Source organism: Marmota marmota, unplaced genomic scaffold (assembly GCF_001458135.2).
Source record: "Marmota marmota marmota unplaced genomic scaffold, marMar, whole genome shotgun sequence".
In the NCBI taxonomy this organism is placed as follows: Eukaryota; Metazoa; Chordata; class Mammalia; order Rodentia; family Sciuridae; genus Marmota; species Marmota marmota.
In genome coordinates this window covers 45,309,314-45,330,342 of record NW_026000229.1, presented here as the reverse complement: position 1 = coordinate 45,330,342, position 21,029 = coordinate 45,309,314, and the positions used below count along the sequence as shown (strand labels likewise).

General features: G+C 35.3%; 1 protein-coding gene and 1 pseudogene across 1 annotated transcript; one reads left to right on the top strand and one right to left on the bottom strand.

Moving 5' to 3' along the window:
* The first annotated feature begins 2,224 nt into the window (after positions 1–2,224).
* LOC107137838 lies at positions 2,225–3,153 on the top strand (annotated as a pseudogene).
* A 5,046-nt stretch (positions 3,154–8,199) lies between these two features.
* LOC107137836 (olfactory receptor 4K3-like) lies at positions 8,200–9,114 on the bottom strand. The gene has a single exon (XM_015480275.1). The coding sequence runs from the start codon at positions 9,109–9,111 to the stop codon at positions 8,200–8,202; it is 912 nt and encodes a 303-aa protein (XP_015335761.1). The 5' UTR covers positions 9,112–9,114.
* Positions 9,115–21,029: the final 11,915 nt, after the last annotated feature.

The following is a 21,029-nucleotide window of genomic DNA, read 5'->3' as shown; positions in this document are numbered from 1 at the left end:
ATATTATGCATTCCAATTTCAAATTATAAAGCAGTAGTAATAAAAAACATGTGGTACTGGCATGAAATCACACATGGACTAGTGGAAAATATTGAGAGATCATAAATAAACCCAAGCATGTATGGTCAACTAATATTTGACAAAGAAAACAGATGGGGAAGGACAATCTCTTCAATGAATGAATATCTAGATGGGAAAAATTGAAATCGGTCACTCACATACAAAAATTAACTCAGAAAATATCATGTCTGGTATTATTACTTAACAACTACTTTGTCCAAATTCTAATCAACAAGAGTGAGTTGAATTTTTATACACTGACATCATGTATCACTAACTCTTCACTTGCTCAAGACAAGGGTTCATGTGAATACTTGGAATATGTGTTATCCTTGAAATGTATTAAATTTATTTTTATTTTGTTTTATGACTAGAAAACTGAGTCAAATTCACTTCTAAACTTTTTGAGAATTCTAAGTTGTGGATATCCCTGATCCAAAATTATTTCGGATGAATTTGCCCTGTTTGCAGAGCTGTGGAGAAAGAAAGCTAACGTTCTAAGAGAAATATTTCTAAAGAGCCAAACTGATTCCTATGAAATCATCATGTGGACACAATAGATAACCATCAGAGTCTTAATCAAAGCCTGAAAGGAACATATCTAAGAAGCAGATATAAACCAGAAGTGTCCTGAGTCTCATGAAATCCCAACACAGACTCAAATCTATTTAGTGTTGCACAGATCAAAAGAATCAGATCTAAGCCTTCTATGGCTCTTACTAAAACAGAAGTTTCTGTTGTGTACAGCAACTGAGATCTATTCTATAATTCTCTTTTACAAAGTGTCTAAGTTACATAAAATAACTGTGAGTATGGGAAGAAGCAGAGATTTGTTGCTCTAAAATTAAGAGGAAGCTAGTGAACAGAAGCCCAGTGATGGCTCAGTTGTTAAAGTTAACAGAGTCAAAATTTGAAGTAAATTTTACACATTTTAAGGGAACATTAAAAAGCTGAAAAAACCCAGGCACGGTGGTGCATGCCTGTAATCCAAGTGGCTGGAGAGGCTCAGGCAGGAGGATCACATGTTCAAAGCCAGCCTCAGCAACTTCGTGAGGCCCTAAACAACCTAGAGAGACTCCAGCTCAAAATAAAATATATAAAAAGGGTTGGTGTGGGGGCACCCCTGAGCTATTTGAATAACCTCTACTGAGCCTTGGAGCCAAGGAGATTTTGGTCTGGCATTGCAAGTCATTTTGTGGCTTCTCACACTTAATGGATTATGCAAAGCATAAGTCTCCCCTTGGTTAGAGAGGCTGCTCTGTAACTCTGGACTTGGGTGTTACCCATTGGGCGTGGACAGCCCATCTCCTACCTTATTTGGCAAAAGAACATTCCATTGAAATCTTTTGAAGCCCCCTTGTATAAATAAAGCAAACATGGGCTCTTCTCTTTCTCTCTCCCTCCAGGGTGGAGGCAGGACCCCTAAGATCGCAGAGTCGTCCTGCCCTCGCATTTTGAAAATTACTTTCTGTACCCTATGATTTTTCACCATATTTCTCAGCCAGCTCACTTCACACAGAGGGAAACTCAAAAATTACAGACAGTGCAGGACACAGGCCAGAGTTGAGGATGTGGCTCAATGGTTAAGAGCCCCTGTGTTCAATCCCTGGTACAAAAAAAAAAAAAATCTGAAAAACATAAAAAGATGACAAAGTTCAATAGAAGATATCTACATAACAACTAAATGATATTTTTAGAACAGAAAAATGTGAATTATGAATATTTAAGCCTGTGAGAATAGGAAAAAAATCAGTGGACCAAAAGACTGATCAAAAGAAATTATACAAACAATAGTACAGAAATAGTAAAGAATAAAAATATCAGAACAAAATAAGAGTTGATTGGAATAACATGAAAAGCTCTAAGGTGTATAAATAAATGCAAGAATGAAACAAAGAGAATAGGAAGCAATGTTTGAAGAACTGATAAAAGGCACAACTCAGATTCAGGTAAAACAGTGAACAACAAGAGAGGTAATTATGATTTTGTGAGGTGGTAGCAGCGGCACTGGAGCCTTTGTTGGATTTCAGGGTCTGATACTGGAACCAGTCAGTGCTGACAGTGAATCAAGGGAGCAAGGCATGAAGTGCAGCATCTCATACACAGTCTTCTGAGCTCTCCAGAGTGAAGCTCACCATGGATAGGATTCCATCTGTGAGGGGCCATGGAGAAGTATATTGCAAATAGCAGTAGTTCAACAGAGCAGATTGTTGTACAGGCTGGACAGATATAGCCACAGGTCCAGGGCCAAATATTAAGAGTCAGTGGAGGCCAGTTAATCATATCAACTACCCAGCCTATCATGGTCCAGGCTCTTCCCAGTGGACAAGGACAAACCATCATTCAAGTACCTATGTCTGGGACACAGGGTTTGAAACAGATAGAGTTGGTTCCACCTGGACAGATCCAGAGCCAGGGTGGGCAGACTGTGCAGGTCCAGGGCCACCAGGGCCAGACCCAGCACATCATTATTCAGCAGTCCCAAACAGACGTCATTGCGGGCCAGACTCAGATACAGCAGCAGATTTCTTTCCAGGGGAAGCAAGTGGCACAGACTGTGGAAGGGCAAACCATGGTCTATCAGTCAGTTAATGTAGATGGAACGATTCTCCAGAAAGCCATAATAACCATCCCAGAAGCCAGCTTGGCAGAAACACAGATTTTCAGTTAGGAGCCAAAAGCAACACAACCAGCAGTGGACAAGGGACTGCCACTATTATACTACCTGTACCAGGCAATGTGGTCAATTCAGGAGGAATGGTCATGATGGTACCTGGAGCTGGCTCTGTGTCTGCTACCCAGAGAATCCTACCTACAGCAGAGATGCTTGAAGAAGATCCCCTGTGTGTGAATTCCAAACAGTACCACCGTATTCTCAAAAGAAAGCAAGTTCAGGCAAAACTAGAGATAGAAGGAAAAATTCCAAAGGAAAAAAGGAAATACCTGCCTGAGTCCCAGCACCCTCAGTCCATAGTTTGGAAACATAATTAAAGTGGATGATTTTTCTCTCCCAAAGAAAAGGATAGTCCCCATACACAGTATCCAAACTAAGCTGACAAAGAAGCAATGACATAGATAATTCAAGTGTCCTAACCCCAGGTCATATGATAAAGCTAATGAAGGACATATTCTAGCTGATGTTTCCAACTGTTCCAGGAAACTGATCTACTCTTCCAATGGGGAACTGACGATCAAATTCTGCCCTTTTCTACAGGACAGAAACCACTTAGCTTTTAATAAGTGACTCAGTATTATAATTGCACCAATGTCTGGCAAATTCAAGCTGCAAGCCTTTGTCTCACCCTTTCAGTGAGGGCCTATTTCAGACTGTTGATAACATTGACATTCATGAAGTCACTTGTCAGCTCAGCAGTACACAAGCACTTGGGTTGACTGGTGAAGTCAGCCAGCCATCTCAGCAGAGAAGAACATCCTTCTCAATCTGAACTGCAATCAGTGAAACTGTAGCTCACTCCTTCCCATGGAATCTAGATAGCATCCATCCCTCTGGGGGGGGGGGGCTCTCACTGGTCAACTGAATAAATACTTTGTATTCAGATGACCTCTGAGCAAGAAAGTTCCATAATGTGATATGGAAACAAATTATCTGAGATACAGCCATCTCATCTGTGGTAATAATAAGAATCTCTGTATGCCCAGATGCTGGGTTCATATTTTGGGACTTTATCCAAGAAAAGTCCAAAAAGATATTTTGGACTCTGGGGATAAAATAATAAAATTTTCAAGAACCTAAACATACATTGTCAAATCTCTTTTTAGCTTTCACAAGTTGTGGTCTGCTTATCTCTGTTGACAGGTCATCAGGATCATAGTTCTTGCTGGGGTTGCTATTCAGACAATATAGAGGACCCTGGAACTTGAAACTGCCTTTCCTACGTAGAAAACAAACTCTTCAAACAATAGACATTATTAATGCTGTGTGTATTTATGCGACTGCATGACCAATATGATTCTGCAAGCTGTACACTCAGAAAAATGAGAAATTATATCCCATCTGATTCAAATGTATGATATGTCAAGATCATTGTACTGTCATGTGTAACTAATTAAAACAAATAAAAAATTATTAAAAAAACTTCTGTGCTGAAACACTGAAAACATTTGTAGTAATTCCTAAACAAAGAAGCAAGCTAGAGATTTTCAATCCTACACTTCTTGACAACATCTGGGGAAAGAAAGGGTGTTTCGTCTAGGATGAAAAAGAAAACGTAGTCTACCTACCCAGATGTTGGTATAGAGCATGATTCTCCTCCAGTGGATGAATACTTGGAATGGGTCATTAAGATAAAGAGACTAATTCACATTTATACTAGAACCTTTTAACATGCACTGAAAGGGAGAATTCTGAGATTAAGTTCTTGACAAAGGACTCAAAAAGCACTGTTCAAAGCACACTGTCCTGGACATAATCCAGGTTACCTGCCAGAGCTTGATGTGGATGTTGGCTTCACTCCAGGAGTGTTTCATGCTGGAACCAGAGAGCAAACATCTTCGTTCTTCCCTTGGCAGCTGATTCTTTGGTGCTACTGTCCATTTGTTTTTCCCTTTTTCCATAGGACTTGTGCAGAAAGGTTTTTATACTGCACCCATATTATAGGAAAATACTACAGTCAGGAAGAAAGTAGAGATGCCAGCAGAGTCAGGAACTGGGTCACAGTTGCCTGAATGAATTTGACCTCAGAAATCTATTTTCCAGATGTTGAACTCTGGGCGACAGAACCAAGATGATATTTCAGAAGAGCTGGCTGCCTTCTCTGGAGACAAAGAAGAAAAATCCAATAATTCTGAAGAACGTTTGAGGTTGGCTTAAATACCAATAGTAAAGATTGCTTCTTTGACATCACTGCAACTGAGTTAGGACAGAAAAGAAAGTAAATATTTTGAAGAGAAAATCAAAAAGGACGGACCATGATAATTATAGAAATAGAGGAATAGAACTATACAAAGGAAACTGGGAGTGAAATTTCTTCCTAGAACGGGAAACCTAGTGCTTTTTCCTGCTCTCCAGGTGTCAAAAGGGCTGATTCTTTGGGAAGCTCCCTAGAAACTTCTAGCTCTTTTATGTTTCATATGTTAAACCACCCCAGTTTTTTTCAGATAATATTAAAAATAATGAGGAATTCTATCTTGGGGTTAGTTTAGGAGTCTAAGATGGAGAGTTTAGAAAGAAAGTCCTCAGACCTAATTTCTAATGCTTAAGCCAACAGTGTTTCTATAACCACTATTTATTTGGGTTATTTGTTTGTACATAGTAATACCAATCTCATTGTTGTGGAACATTTCATTGGCGGGGGCAAGTTTGAATTTTGTTTTGTTTGAAATGAAATGCATCAATTGTTATTCTGTCAATTTTTTCAAATAGCTCATAACCCTTTTGTTATGGTTATTTTAGCAAGCCATAATAGCCCTCAAAGTAGGAACAGGGAAATTGACCTTTGGATTTTTTTTCTTTATTACTAGTTCTTTTACTTATTTGTCCTTGTGACTGTAGTGATAACTTCAAAGATGTAGAGTGAAGGATGAATGAATAACTGGTTTGATGCATAATTGTGTCACTTCTTGAGTCCTTATTTTTGCAGGATAATTGTAAATGTATATATTTTAAATGCACTGATACACTGAACATGTCAGTGTCTATGCTGCTGGAACAATGGCATTTTCTGGCTACAGGGTGGCCTGATAATAATGTCTTGATTTTCCTTTGGGGCTCAACTATATAGGTTTTTCCGCCAAGCAGTAGGGGGAGTACAGTGATCAATCATTGATGCCATTGAAATTGTTATTCCTTAAAAATGAATTTATAAAAATATTAATTACAAAGAAAACAATAATAGGCATATTCATCATTTGGAAGAAGATCAAAGATAAAAAGAACACATTTAATGCAGTCAGAAAACAAGCAACAATACCTTCAAAGGAATAGAAAGATACTGATGACTATTCGCCAGACACATAATCGCCACATTAGAAAAACATTTTAAAATATCAAAATGATCTTTCAGCCCATAATTCTATAGTTTGTGAAATCTTTCAAATATGAAAAAAACATAAAGATACTTTCAGTTAAACCATAATAATAAATCTTACAAGAGGAAATCCAGGGAGAGTTCTTCCTGCTAGAAATGTTTTCCTCAGATGGCAATAGAAAGAGAATCACCAGAAAGGAAAGATGTTATAGAAAATTGAGGATTAAAACCACAATTACAACAGAGACAAAAAAGCAATGTTTTCTGATGTTAGAATATTTATAGAAATGGTTTAATAAGCTTATTAAACTTTTTAAAAAATTTGCTGTATATGGTGGCAAGGAGTATTTTGATAATCTACTACAATTTGATGCTTATGCCTTACTTTGTGCTAAAACTCACATATTCATCAGTGCTTTGGCACCAAAACCAAAATAGTACTTCTCCTATCCCATTACATATGTCTGTAAGGCAAAAAAAAGCCATATAGTACAATACATTCAATGCAGAAGCAGATAAAAGAATTCAGCTTCTATTAAACCACATGCTAAATAAATTTGCAAATATGTAAAAGAAATCCAATTTTCTTACTGAATTCTTTATTAAACTTTGGAAAATATTGTTATTTTTTATAAAATACATTATTTATGTTAATATTTCTTGTTTATCAGATTATTTTAAATGTGCTAAATATATATTTAATTAATTCGTTTAATTTCTAGAATGATAACTACTAATAAATGTAATCTACATAAAGAGAAATTCTTTGGTGTCCTCAATCATTTTTAATATCAAAATGGGTCATGACAGCAAACATTTTGGGAACCAGTGATGTAGAGTTCCTCTGAATCGCTGACTTCATATCTTGAGATTTACATTAATTATGATGGGTGTGAGGATGATGAGCAGATTACCTGAAAATTTTTGCTTAGGTTTTTCAAGCAAACTTTGGAGACTCCATACTTATTTATTCACTTTTGGAAGAATATCTTACTAATACCGTAAAGATAATAACTGATGTTTTTGGTAGGGCAAATATATGGATCCTCACTCATGAAAGTAACAGAGAAATTCAGATACTACAGAGATGTAGCAGTGAAGCTTTATTTAACACTTTATTTAATGTGGCTCAGAGAACAGGCAGTGCAGGTCACTTCACATCTCAAGACCTACACAAGGCTGAGAACCTTCCTGTTCCCCATTGTGGCAGGCCAAGTGCCAACTGCCTCCTCAAATGAAATACTTCTTCCCATGGTACCATACCTTGTTTTATCCAGTATTATGTGTTTTCACATTTCTGAAATTCAAGCAGCTCTGACAATTTTAAGTGCTTTTGTTTTTTGAAGCCTATATCATAACACAGTCTAACCTGGCCTAACTCATTAATATTCTGGCCTTCACTGATGCAAAACTATTTTATTTGTAGTCTTTGTTGCATCCAAGAATACACACACACACACACACACATACACACACAATATGAGGAGCTAATAACTCTGACACTATTGGAAATGTTTAAAAGTATCTATGTTATTATTGAAAAACAATTACAAAACTTGAAGTATATTTCACGCCATAGATTTCAGATAAGGGAATGTAAATTTGTATGTCTTTTTGAAGCATGAGTAGAAAGAATTCCTAAGAAGGAAGAATTCTAAAGAATGGTTTGTAAGGACAGGGGAAGTGCTGGAAGTGACACTGACCAAATTATATTTTTTATATGGTACATTCATTATGTGCATGTATGAATATGAAACAACAAATCCCATCAGTGTGTACAACTATAATGTACCAGTAAAATTTGTGGGAAAAAAAGAATGTTTTGTGAAATGCAATAATGAACAATTTACGAACTTTGTACATAATTTAATTGCTTGCTGACCATCTGAACATTGCAGTAAATTGAGTCATTTCACCTAAAATTAGACATTTTAACTTTACTTTCATGAGATGTTCCTCTACTTTTATCTGGTATAGAAAATTAACTTCTTTAACCCATTCACTATTGGGTTACCTTTGGTAATCACACCATCCTACATGAATCGGGAAATGTTTCCCAGTCCAGAGTAAAAGGACAGAAGTGGCTAATTTAGGAACTTTACAGTGAACATTCATAATGTAAAACCCTGAAATATACGCTGAAATGCGTATGCTAACATCGCAGTCTCTTCATGGCATTTTTAATCTCTTTGTTTCTTAAGGTGTAAATGGCTGGATTCAGCAGAGGTGTGATGACTGCATAAAACACAGCAAGAAACTTGTCCACCCAGGTGATGCTGACTGGCCACAGATAGATGAAGATGCAGGGCCCAAAGAAGAGCACCACCACCGTGACATGGGCAGTACAAGTGGATAGAGCCTTCGATGCCCCATCTGTAGAGTGAAGGCAGACAGTAAACAGAATATGCGAGTAAGAGATCAGCAACAGAATGAAGCAGATGGTTGCCAGCACCCCACTGTCAGCATTTATCAAGATTTCTAGAATAGAGGTGTCCATGCAGGCTAGCTTGATCACCAATGGAATATCACAGAAAAAACTATCCAGTTCTCTGGGTCCACAGAAGGGCAGCTTTATAATCAGAGCTAGCTGGCTCATTGAATGTAAAAAGCCTATGATCCATGAAGTCATCACTAACCCAATGCACATATGCCGGTCCAAGATGCTGGAGTAATGGAGGGGCTTGCAGATGGCCACATAACGATCATAGGCCATTGACACAAGCAGTACCATCTCACCCCCACCAAAGAAGTGTCCAAAGAAAATCTGGCACATACACCCTCCGAAGGAGATGGTCTTGTTTTCCTTTAGAAAGTCTGTGATCATTTTAGGGGTTGTGACTGAAGAAAGGCAGAAATCAATGAAGGAGAGATTGGCTAACAAGAAGTACATAGGGGAGTGAAGGTGGAGATCAGTAATAATTATGACCACAATGAAGAGGTTGCCTAAAACAGTGATCAAATAAAGGGAAGAAAATGTCACCAGGAAGAAGGCCTGGAGTTCCCATGAATCACAAAGCCCAAGAATAATGAATTCAGACACCACAGACTGATTTGCTTCTTCCATTTAGTTTAGTTCTAAAAGCATCTGAAGAAAAAGACAAAGCATTACTTTTTCTGTATAAACAGTGTGTGAATAAAGAAGATGTCTTATATATTACCTTTGGATGTGGATTCTAGTATAATCATTTTGGAAGAAAGTTTGGCCTTATCTTGTAACAGTCACACCTTTGCACATTTTATGGCCTAGCAATTAAACCCTTATTTACAACCCAAAATTTATTCTCACATTTGTATCCAAGGATTAATTTATAATAATGCCCACTGACATTGGAGCCTATGTTTTGAGCCATGGCAAATGAAGCAAAGATGATACAGAAGTATCTTTGTAAACTATAATAATTTTTAAAAAGTGTTCAAATGTGATTTATTTGTCATAGTTTTTGCAGGGTAGATAGGAATAGAAAAAAACTGTGTGTATGGATTTGATAAACCTATATGTGAAATAAAAAAAAAACATGTACAATATAAGTAACTTCAAGTGAAAGGAGGCCGAGGTAGGCATGAAACTGATCACAGGAGCATATAAAAGCATTATAAATTGTTAAGTTATTGCATTGTCATATTTTCTTAGGTGTAATTTGATTATTGAATCATTAATTATTATTGAATTAATATATATGGAGTTGTCACTGAAAATTGATGAGAGGATAATATGAATCAATAATTATGATCAATACTATGGGCCTGAGATAAAATACCATTTTTAAAGGGCTTTTCATTGTTTAGGGTCTATGTATAGAAAAATAGTTCTTGTATATAACTTTGAAATGTTTGGAAGAAAAGTTAGCATGTTATTAAAGGTCAATAATTATTTCAAAAATGATTGAGTAAGTGAATGAATCGATCAGTAAAAAACAGAAGTATTAATACTAGCCTTCACAAAATTATTTTCACCAATGAATGTAATTAAGCATAAGAGTAGATAAACCAGTCAAGGAGAAAGTGGTTAGCCACTCTGTGACAAAATAAACATTCCAGACATAAATACAGGATAGCTCATGAGCAGTAGGAAGACATATTCTCTGATTATGAGTCTCGGAGCTCATGGAACCTGTAAGAAGATACTCAGAACAGAGATATACCTCAGTGGATCCTGAGGTTCAGTGTTGAGAATAGAACTGTAAAACATGTTTGAAAACCCATGTTGCCAGACATGATTTAGGGCCACAGAACACAACATCTGGCATTTAATTTGCCTTCAAATAAGAAAGCTTCTGAGAAATTGAAATCTGGAAATCTCTGCATGGACTAAAATGAATTCTGGGACTAAAGTGATGACTGGGACAGTGACGGTGCATCCACTTATGGGAGTTAAAAATGGGAAGACCTTTGTGACCTGAGACTTAGGCTGAATATTTTCAGAGTCTGATAATTCTCTCCATTTCTAACATCTCCATAGTCACTTTTCTAGTCACTCTCATCTGACATAGACCAAGAAGCCAACATTTTTAAAATACCTTATGTTGCCCTCAAATGCTACAGGCAGAAGACTTTTCCCTGAACCATTATAGGCAGAAGACACAGAGCCAGCTCCTGGAAGGGATATGTTTTAGAGTATTTAATTTGGTTGAGAAGGAATATGATTTCTATGAATCATGAAAAAATAATAAAATTCTACCTAAGAATACTTGTCATATGAAAAATGACCTAAGAAAAACTGAAATTGGCCATATAGTTATGTAAAAATATTCTACACATCTGTCATGGTTCTGTGATTATTGCTTTTGGCACTAATTGCTCTAGGTTTCTGCCCAGACAGTTGGTGCTTATCCTCACTGTTATGTATAATTGAAGTTGTTGATGTTGTTTGATTTAAGCATTGTTGTCAGATACCAGGGATAACAAAGAGGACAGAATTATAAAGTACCAGATGTGGAAAGGGCTTCCATATTTTCTAGTCAAGTCAACAAGAAATTATCAAACATTTTCTTAGTGTATTAAACTTTTTAAGAAACTTCACATGAAAAAGAAATAGACTGTAAGTTATATCCAAATGCTGTAAGTTATACCAAAAAAGTACAATCCTATCTCTGCTTTTTCACTTTCCTTTAACATTTTTTAGTATTAGCTTAATTACAAAAGACAAAGTATTAATACTAATAATTCATATTAGTAGCAATATTACTAATACCCTTACAACTTAGCTCGTGAGCATTCCCAGGTGGTTGAAGTAAATCTTCAGATTCCAAAAAACATTTATAAAGCCAAAAGGATAAAGCAGAACTCACCAAAGACAATGAAATTTAGGAAAATGAAAACAAAGAAAAGAAAATGAGACCAATTCCATTTTTCTTTTTATAGGTGCTCGTTTCAGAGTTATGTGAAAACTAACTCCACGTCTCCCATCTGCCTCTCTGGACACCTTCCATATGCCAGAAACTTTCATCCTCTTGTCTAACTTAATCTTCACAATAACTCCATGAAGTGGGTCTTATTCTGGGTTGGACTCGGGGTAGCCTGTCAGAAGTCTGAGAGCTGAAGAGTCAGACAAGTTACAGACCCCATGTTTCCTGACTCTAGCATTTCTGTGGAATTATACTCTTTCATCTCCTTCAGTTAGTACTAAAAGCATAATTCCATTTCCAAGTAAACACTCACTGTCACAGTTTTTGAGAGATTACTCTCCATATACTGCAAGGCATTTTCCTGATCTAAATTATAAACAATATTTTCCCCATAGGGAAATTTCTGTTAATTACAGTCGCTTATCCATGCCTGGAAATGTCCCACAATCCAGGAAGATTGTGGACCCTGATGGTTCTCAGTCTATGAGAACAACTTTTAGTCAGCCAAGACATCTAAGAAGCCATAAGACCTTAAAGAAAGCATTCACTTTGTTGCTTTAGGGAATTCAAAACTCCCAAGATCTCACTGGAAAAGAACCCTTGATATTTCTGAAAGCTCTGTAGCACTTCCAAACCACCTCAATTAGTATGTGGTAAAATGACCTAAAAACACTGGGAAATTGTGCTAGAGGAAAGGAATTGAAGAATAAGTTGAGAACTGTATAGACTGCATCTTACCAGAGAAACAATGAATCTAACAAGATTTTCTCATGAATAATGCATTGCCTGTATTCTATTTTGCTACAACGATATTGTAGCAAAACAATCTATCTTCTGCTGTGGCCAGTGTTCGTGGGAGACGTCAAGGCATGTATTTATTACAGAAAGTAGCCTCTGGGGTAGGGAATTTTCAATTTACCTATGTTCTGTTCCTTTGAGACCTCACAGTTTCTTAGTTTTTTTGAACTGAGAGTGTCACTTCATGGTGTGTCTGATGTTCAGGTCAAAGATAGAAAGACTTGGTGAATATTAAAATACATCTTCTGATGATGAGGATTGAGCACAATTTTAAAACTTTTATTTCTTTAATTTTAAAAAATAAAATAAAAACATTACTTATTTTGGAGTTGGGCTGCCATTCTCTTCTCAGATGACTTTCAATTGCATAGCCTGCATTGAACTGCTATGGAGATTCAGTGGAGAACAGGGAAATGTGAAGGTCCCCAGATTTTTTTGTCCTAACTTGATGGAAGTTCTAGGTTTAGCATATTAAATAAAAAAATGTGTTACTAATCTACTCCACATATCAAATCAATAATGAAAGCCTACTTTTTATTTTCATTTAAAAATTATTCAATTTAATTGTTACAGATTCCAATACTTTAGAGCTGGAGAAACAAATATAATGATCCTTTTAGTTTTTCTCCTTTAGTTTTTCACCAGAAATAATATTTGTCCACATTTTGACATTTCCTTTCCATTTAATTGTATAACTATATGTACACATATCAACCTACATATTTGGAGGACTCCTCTTTCTTTTGTAATGTACAAGAAGTGGGAAGATAACTGAATATCCAAGTTACTTAAAGCCAGTTTATGCTTAAATATCTTTCATTCAAGGTTATGGCTTCTTTAACAGAAATTGAGGAACTGAGGGGATTTTATTTAAAACACATCTCTTTTCTGTTTAAAAATAAGGACTATTTTTAAAGTGTTCTTATAACAATCTAGATCTGGATACACTGGATTTGAGAAGACTAGGGAAAGAGCACAGTTGCATACCTTGACCTCAACTCCATGTAAGTTCATCAAGGAAAGTTGCCAGTAAATATCATATATATGAGAATGACTTCCTATTGTCCCATTGTTTGTTTCTCTCTCTTCTAATTACTAGAGAACATTTTCTTTTTCTAAACAAACAATTTCACTAGTCCTGAGTGTTGTACACATTCGGCAGTTTCCAAGCATTTACCTAAACTTCATGGTCATTGTCCTATCTTGAATAATGTACGCATATATTCCAGGGAGTAAGTAAATCTTGTGTTTCAACTTGACCAAGTAAAGAGAGACAAAAGATCCATCTATTTGATTATGGTGAGTATTAGTACTGTTACTCTTTAAAAGGGAGAAGGGGATAGATACCTCAATTGATCTTGCTCAATTCTGCTCAAGTTAAAGATGGAAGAATGGAAAGCCTCATAAAACCTGACCTAGGTAAATAAGCATTTATATAAACCATCTGGGTTTACAATTTGTCTAGAGTGGATCCAATCAAGTAGTTGAAAGTTATATGGTAATAGGTAGACCTCTTAGGAATAGAACTGAATCTTTTCCCAGACTAATGATGTGAATAGGCTAAATTACACACACACACACACACACACACACACACACACGCAGATGGGAGGGAGAGAAAGAAAGAGTGGGAGAAATATCAATAGGCCAATGGTACATAAGGTCCCTTGTTCATTAGATGGCTTATCACTCATAGCTTATTTTGACCACCTAACTGTAGATGGCCCTCCATAAGGTAATAGGAAGGTGATTAGTAACCATGTTCTTTACTTTTCTTTATTGTTTATCCTTTGAAGAAAACTAGAAGTTATTAATCAAGGCAATTTAATCTAGATATGGGCTGTTTTTCCCAATAATATTTGAGAATAGACCATATTTTGTTCTGCATGGCTTTGGCTCTTGACTAATTCATATGTCCCTCTAAATTAAGAATCTCAATGACTTTAAAATTGTATTTATATGTCACACAGCACCTAAGCAATGAAATTCCCACACAATTATAATGAGAAGGAAATATATAACTCCTCAACCTGGCTAACATAATTCTAAATAAGGCCAAAACACCTATAACTTGAATATTGTTGTGCAAGGTAATAAGATGTAAGGATTAAGCAGTGTGTCAATGGATGGTCTCTTAACTCCATAATTTTAACAATGATATTTTTTAAACTTTTAAGAGATGACAATTCCCATGTTGCCAAAAATAATTTTCTCCCTAACTTTGACTTTTGCTTGACCATCTATGGAACCTTGGGATGCATACAATTGTAATTTCTTATACCCACTGTTTCCAAGATTCTTTGATGGAGTACCATCTGTTGGTGTCCATCATCTTTCTCTGGCAGTCTACCTAGGGAAGAGACTCTGTATTAGGAAGACTGCTAGGTATATATAGATAGAACTTGGATGCTTTCTATAGGAACTATTCAGTTAATACATCAACATTGAACAGCATAAGGTAATATACTATTAAGAGCTATAAAATTTATAGGATAAAAAGAGCAAACTGTATCTCATTCTAGACAAAGGTTACCAAAACATTCACTGGAAAAAAGATAGCTTATTTAACAAATGTTGCTGTGAAAACTGGAAAATCACATGTATCAAAATGATATTAAACCTCTATCTCTCACTCTGCACAAAACTCACCCCAAAATGGTTCAAAGACTTAGGCACTAGGATAGAGACCCTGTGCCTACTAGAAGAAAAAAAATAGACCCAAATCTTCACCATGTTGGCCTAGGATCTGACTTCCATAACAAGACTCCTAAAGCGCAAGAAGTAAAACCAAGAATCAATAAAAAGGATAAATTCAAACTAAAATCTTCTTCTCAGCAAAATAAAGAAGCAATAACATGAAGAGAAAGTGTACAGATTAGGAGAAAATCTTTACCACATGCACCTTTGATAAAGCATTAATTTCTAGGATATATGAAGAACTCAAAAACTTAACACCAGAAAAACAAATAACCCAATCAGTAAATGGGCTAAGGAGCTGAACAGACACATCACAGAAGAAGAAGTGCCATTGATCAACAAATATATGAAAAAATGTTCAACATCTCTAGTAGTTAGAGAAATGCAAACCAAAACTACTCTAAGATTTCATATCACTCCATTCAGAATGGCAATCATCAAGAAAATTGGCAATAATAAGTGTTGGTGAGGAGGTGGGGGAAAAGGTACACTAATACATTGCTGATGGGACTGCAAATTGGTGCAACCACTATGGAAGACAGTATGGAGATTCCTCAGAAAACTCGGAATGGAACCATCATTTGTCCCAGCTATCCCACTCCTTGATCTATACTCAGAGAACTTAAAATCAGCATACAACAATGATGCAGCGACATCATTGTTTATTGCAGCTCAATTCACAATAGCTAAACTATGGAACCAAACCAGGTGTCCTTCAATAGATTAATGTATAAAGAAAATGTAGTATGTTTTTTTAATATTTATTTTTCAGTTTTAGGTGGACACAATATCTTTATTTATTTTTATGTGGTGCTGAGGATCAAACCCAGTGCCTCGCGCATGCCAGGCAAGCACGCTACCACTTGAGCCACATCCCCAGCCCAGAAAATGTGGTATGTATATATTAAATGGAATATTACTCAGCTTTATAAAAGAATGAAATTATAGCATTTGCCGGTAAATGGACGGAGCTGGGAATGTAATGCTAAGTGAAATAAGCCAATCCCATATCTCTGATATGCAATGCTAATTCACAATAAGGGGAGAGGCACTAGGGAATAATAGAGTTACCTTAGATTAGGGAAAGAGGAGTAAAGAAAGGGGAGGGGAGAGTGCATGGTGATAGGAAGGATAATAGAATAAAACAGGCATTATTACCTGATGTACATATATGACTACATGACTGATATGATTCTATTACATGTACAATCAGAAAAATGAGAAAATATATCCCACTTATTTATGATAAATCAAAGTGTGTAAATGCATTCCACTGTCCTGTATAACTAATTAAAACAAATAAAAAAATAAAAAGAGTGAAAATGTTATGGAGCATACCAGAACTGATTGAATGATAAGATCACTCTACAAAAACATGTGTGGAAAAGAAAGTAATTTCTGGCATGGTAACCCTATTCTCATTAAAGAAGATAATTAGTGTTATAAACTATAGAACCTGTCTTTAAAGTTTGGGAGATAAAGTCTGATGTTAAAAGAATAATAAGGAATTATTGTGATCAATTTTAAACTCATAAATTTCACGATAGACAATAACTATCCTAAGTCATATAATGTACAAAGAGATAATTTCAGTAGATACTTCTAATAAAGAAATTAAATCAATAATTAACCATTTCTGAAAGAAATGAAACTTTACTGGGTTTTAGTAGTGAATTCTACCAAATATTTATGGGAGAGATGATACTAATTGTCTAAAATTTCTTCCAGAAACAGAACTAGTAGAAACATAATTTGTCTTATAAAGCCAGTATTATTCTCATACAAAAAGCAGAAGTAGACACTTCAAAAAAAAGGAATACTATAGACCAATACTTTTTATGGAACTAGATACAAAAATACTTAACAAGGTATTTGCTAATCAAATCCAATAATGTACAAAAAAACACAAACTATACTCTGTTTCAAAGAGTATATTCATTCTAGTAATATAAGGCTAACTCAGCATTTGAAAATAAATGCAATTAACAACATCAACAAGCTAAAGAGGGAAAATAATGTGATTTTATCAGTTGCTGCATCAAAAATGTTGTGCCTGACAAAATCAATACCCGTTTATGATTTAAAAAATTCAGCAAATTAGAAATAGGGAGGAAATTCCCTCAACATGCAAAAAAGAATATATATGAAAAAACACCAACAAACATCACATGAAAATAAAAAGAAATGGGATGCTTTCCTTAGTTTTGTATTTAGTTTTATGTTACATTTTCCATTAACCTATGACCTTACTATAGTTGTTTATTAGTTCAAAGAAGAACTTCTATTATAAAGTAAATAAATTAAGTATAGAATAATTATAACTAAACTTAATAAAAGCTGTATATGATAAGCTCATAGCCAACATCATAGGGAATAGGGGAAAACTGAAAGCAATTTCTCTAAAATCAGCAACAAGACAAGGTGTCCATTATTACCACTCTTATTCACTCTTATTGCTCTTACTGATAAATTTAGCAAGAGCAATCAGACAAGAGAAGAAAATTAAAGAGATACAAATAGAAATGGAGTATAATTTTATATAATATGATTTTCATATAATATGACTCTATACCTAGAAACTTCTAAAGAGTACACCAAAGTTCTCTTAGAACTGATGAACACATTCAGCAAAGTAGTAAGATACAAAATCAGCATTAAAAACTTAATAGCTTTCCCATATACCAATAATGAATTTGCTGAGAAAGAAAACAGCAAAATAATTCCATTTACAATAACCTCAAAAAAGTATCTAAGTCTAACCAAGGAGGTAAAAAGACCTCTATAGTGAAAATTATAAAACCCTAATTAAAGAAATTGAAGAAAACACCAGAAGATGGAAAGATCTCAAGCGTGGGATCCCATGGATTGGGAGAATTAATGTTGTTGAAATGACTACACTACCAAGAGCTATTCACAGATTCAGATATCAGTGACATTCTTTACAAAACTAGGGGGGGAAACAATCCTAAAACTTATATTGAAGAACAGAAGCCTGCAGAATAACCAAAGCACATGTAAGTAATAAGAACAAGACTGGAGACATCACAATACCTAATTTCAAATTGTACTACAGAGCTATAGTAACAAAAAATAAACTGTATTGGCATTAAATCAGAAATTAAGATCAATGAAATGAAAGACATAGAGACGAACCAGTACAGATACAGTAATCTGAACATTGACAAAGGTGCTATAAACATTGGAGAAAAGACAGCCTGTTAAACAAATGGTGCTGGAGAAACTGAACAGCCACATGTAGAAGAATAAAACCAGACCCCTATCTCTCACCCTGCACAAAAGTCAAAGAAGTGGGTGAAAGGCCTAGGAATTAAACCATAAACTTTGCAAATCCTAAATGAAAGCATAGCGTCAACACTCTAACATATGGACACAAGCACCAGTTTCATTAATAAGGCTACAAAAGCTCAAGAAATAAAACCAAAAATCAGTCAGTGGGATGGTATCAAATTAAACACTTTCTGCACAGCAAAGGAAACAATAATGTAAAAAGAAAGTACACAGAATGGGAAAAAATATTTGCTAGCTACTCTTCTGACAGAGAATTAATAACAAGAATATATAAAGAATTTTAAAAACTTTATACCCCCCAAATTTTAAAAACCCACTAAATAAATGGGCAAATGACTAAACAGACATTTCTAAAAAGAATAAATAAAAATAGCCAACAAATAAACAAAAAATGCTCAATATCCTTAGCAATCAGGGAAACACAAATCAAAAACACACTAAGATTTTGCCTAACCCCAGTGAAAATGGCAAGAATCAATAACATAAATAATAATACATGCTAGCAAAGATATGAAGGAAAAGGCACCCTTTCATTCTGTTAGACTGAAAATTAGTACTATTATGGAAACCAATATATAGTTTCTTCAAAAGATTAGAAATGGAGCAATCATATGACCTAGATATCCCACTCCTTGGTATTTATACAAAAGAACTAAAATCAGCATACTATAGTGAAATATGCATTTCAAAGTTTATAGCACAACAATTTGCATAGCCAAGCTATGAAACTAGCCTAGGTGTCCACCAACAGATGAATGGATAAAGAAAACGTGGTATTACACACAATGGAGTTCTACTTGGGAATAAAGAAGAATGATATTATGCCATTTACTGGTAAATGAATGGAATTGGAGAATATCTTTCTAAGTGAACTAAACAGACTCAGAACATTCAAGGGCCAGATGTTTTATTTCACATGCAGATACTAAAGAGAAAGGAGAATCTCACAAAATTAGAAGGAAGAACAAAAGGGTATAGAAAGGAGACAGAGGAAAGAGGAGAAAAGGAAGATACTAGGAAATGAAATCAATCAAATTATGCTATGTGTTGTATTAATATAGCACAATAAACTCTAATAGTATGTATATTATAATGCCTAATAATAACACTTAAAATAGGACTCTAATACTCAGGAAACAAATTCAAAATTTGGTAAAAGGATTACATCAAATAGAGCCTACAGAATGGGAAAAAAAATCATGACTAGTTATTCAACTGACAGAGGATTACTATCCAGAATATAGAAAACACTCAAAGAATTTAACACACTTGAAATAACACATGAGACAGGGGTGGTCCCACTTGCTTGCGGCACAGCTGGCGCAGATGAGGGGTGGTGCAGAATGCAGTGGACTTGCTTGTGGATCACCAGACCAAGCTCTGAACACAGCACAAGAAATGGCAAAATAGAGCCTGGGAACCCACCACAGACGGTGGAGTTGAGCACCACGGCATAGAGATGCAGGCTTACATATCCTTTAAGATTAGAGAGCACCAGGCTGCAACCCACATCACTGAAGGGCACCGGACTGGGTTAAAAAAAGGAGATCCAACAATATGCTGCCTACAGTAGACTCATCTAATAGAAAAAGGCATACACAGACTGAAGGTGAAAGGTTGGGAAAAATCATACCACTCACATGGACCTCGGAAGCAATCAGGGGTGTCCATACTCATATGAAATAAAATAGACTTCAAGACAAAGTTAATCAAAAGGGATAAAGAAGGACACTATATACTGCTCAAGGGAATCATACACCAACAAGACATGCAATCATGAATATATATGCCCCAAACAATGGTGCAGTTATGTTCATCAAACAAACTCTTCTCAAGTTCAAGAGACAAATAGACCACAACACAATAATCATGGGTGACTTTAACACACCTCTCTCACCACTGGACAGATCTTCCAAACAAAAGTTGAATAAAGAAACTATAGATCTCAATAACACAGTTAATAACTTAAACTTAACTGACATATATAGAATATATTAACAAACATCAAGCAGATACACTTTTTCTCAGCAACACATGGATCCTTCTCAAAAATAGACCATATATTATGCCATAGGGCAACTCTTGGCAAATATAAAGGAGTAGAGATACTACCATGTATTTTATCTGATCATAATGGAATGAAATTGGAAATCAACAATAAAATAAGGAAGAAAAATTCCTACATCACATGGAGAATGAACAATATGCTACTGAATGAATAATGGGTTACAGAATACATCAAGGAGGAAATGAAAAAATTCTTAGAGATAAATGAAATCACAGATACAACATATAAAAATCTATGGGACAATATGAAAGCAGTACTAAGAGGAAAATTCATTGCATGGAATTCGTTCCTCAAAAAAAGAAAGAGCCAGCAAATAAATGATCTCACACTACATCTCAAAGCCCTCGAAAAAGAAGAGCAAATCAGCAGCAAATGCAGTAGAAGGCAAGAAATAATTAAAATCAGAGCTGAAATCAATGAAATCGAAATAAAAGAAACAATTAAAAAATGACAAAACTAAAAGTTGGTTCTTTGAAAAAATAAATAAGATTTACAGACCCTTAGCCATGCTAAGGAAGAGAGAGAACCTAAATTACTAGCATACGGGATGAAAAAGGCAATATCACTACAGACACTACAGAAATACAGAAGATAATTAGAAATTACTTTGAAACCTTATACTCCAATAATATAGAAGATAGGAAGGCATTGATAAATTTCTTAAGTCATATGATCTGCCCAGATTGAATCAGGTGGATATACACAACTTAAACAGACCAATATCAAGTGAGAAAATTAAAGAAGTCATCAAAAGATTACCAACCA

What these genes read in the sequence shown, in the direction of transcription:
- LOC107137836 (XM_015480275.1), bottom strand. Translation starts at nt 9,111, where the DNA reads ATGGAAGAAGCAAATCAGTCTGTGGTGTCTGAATTCATTATTCTTGGG.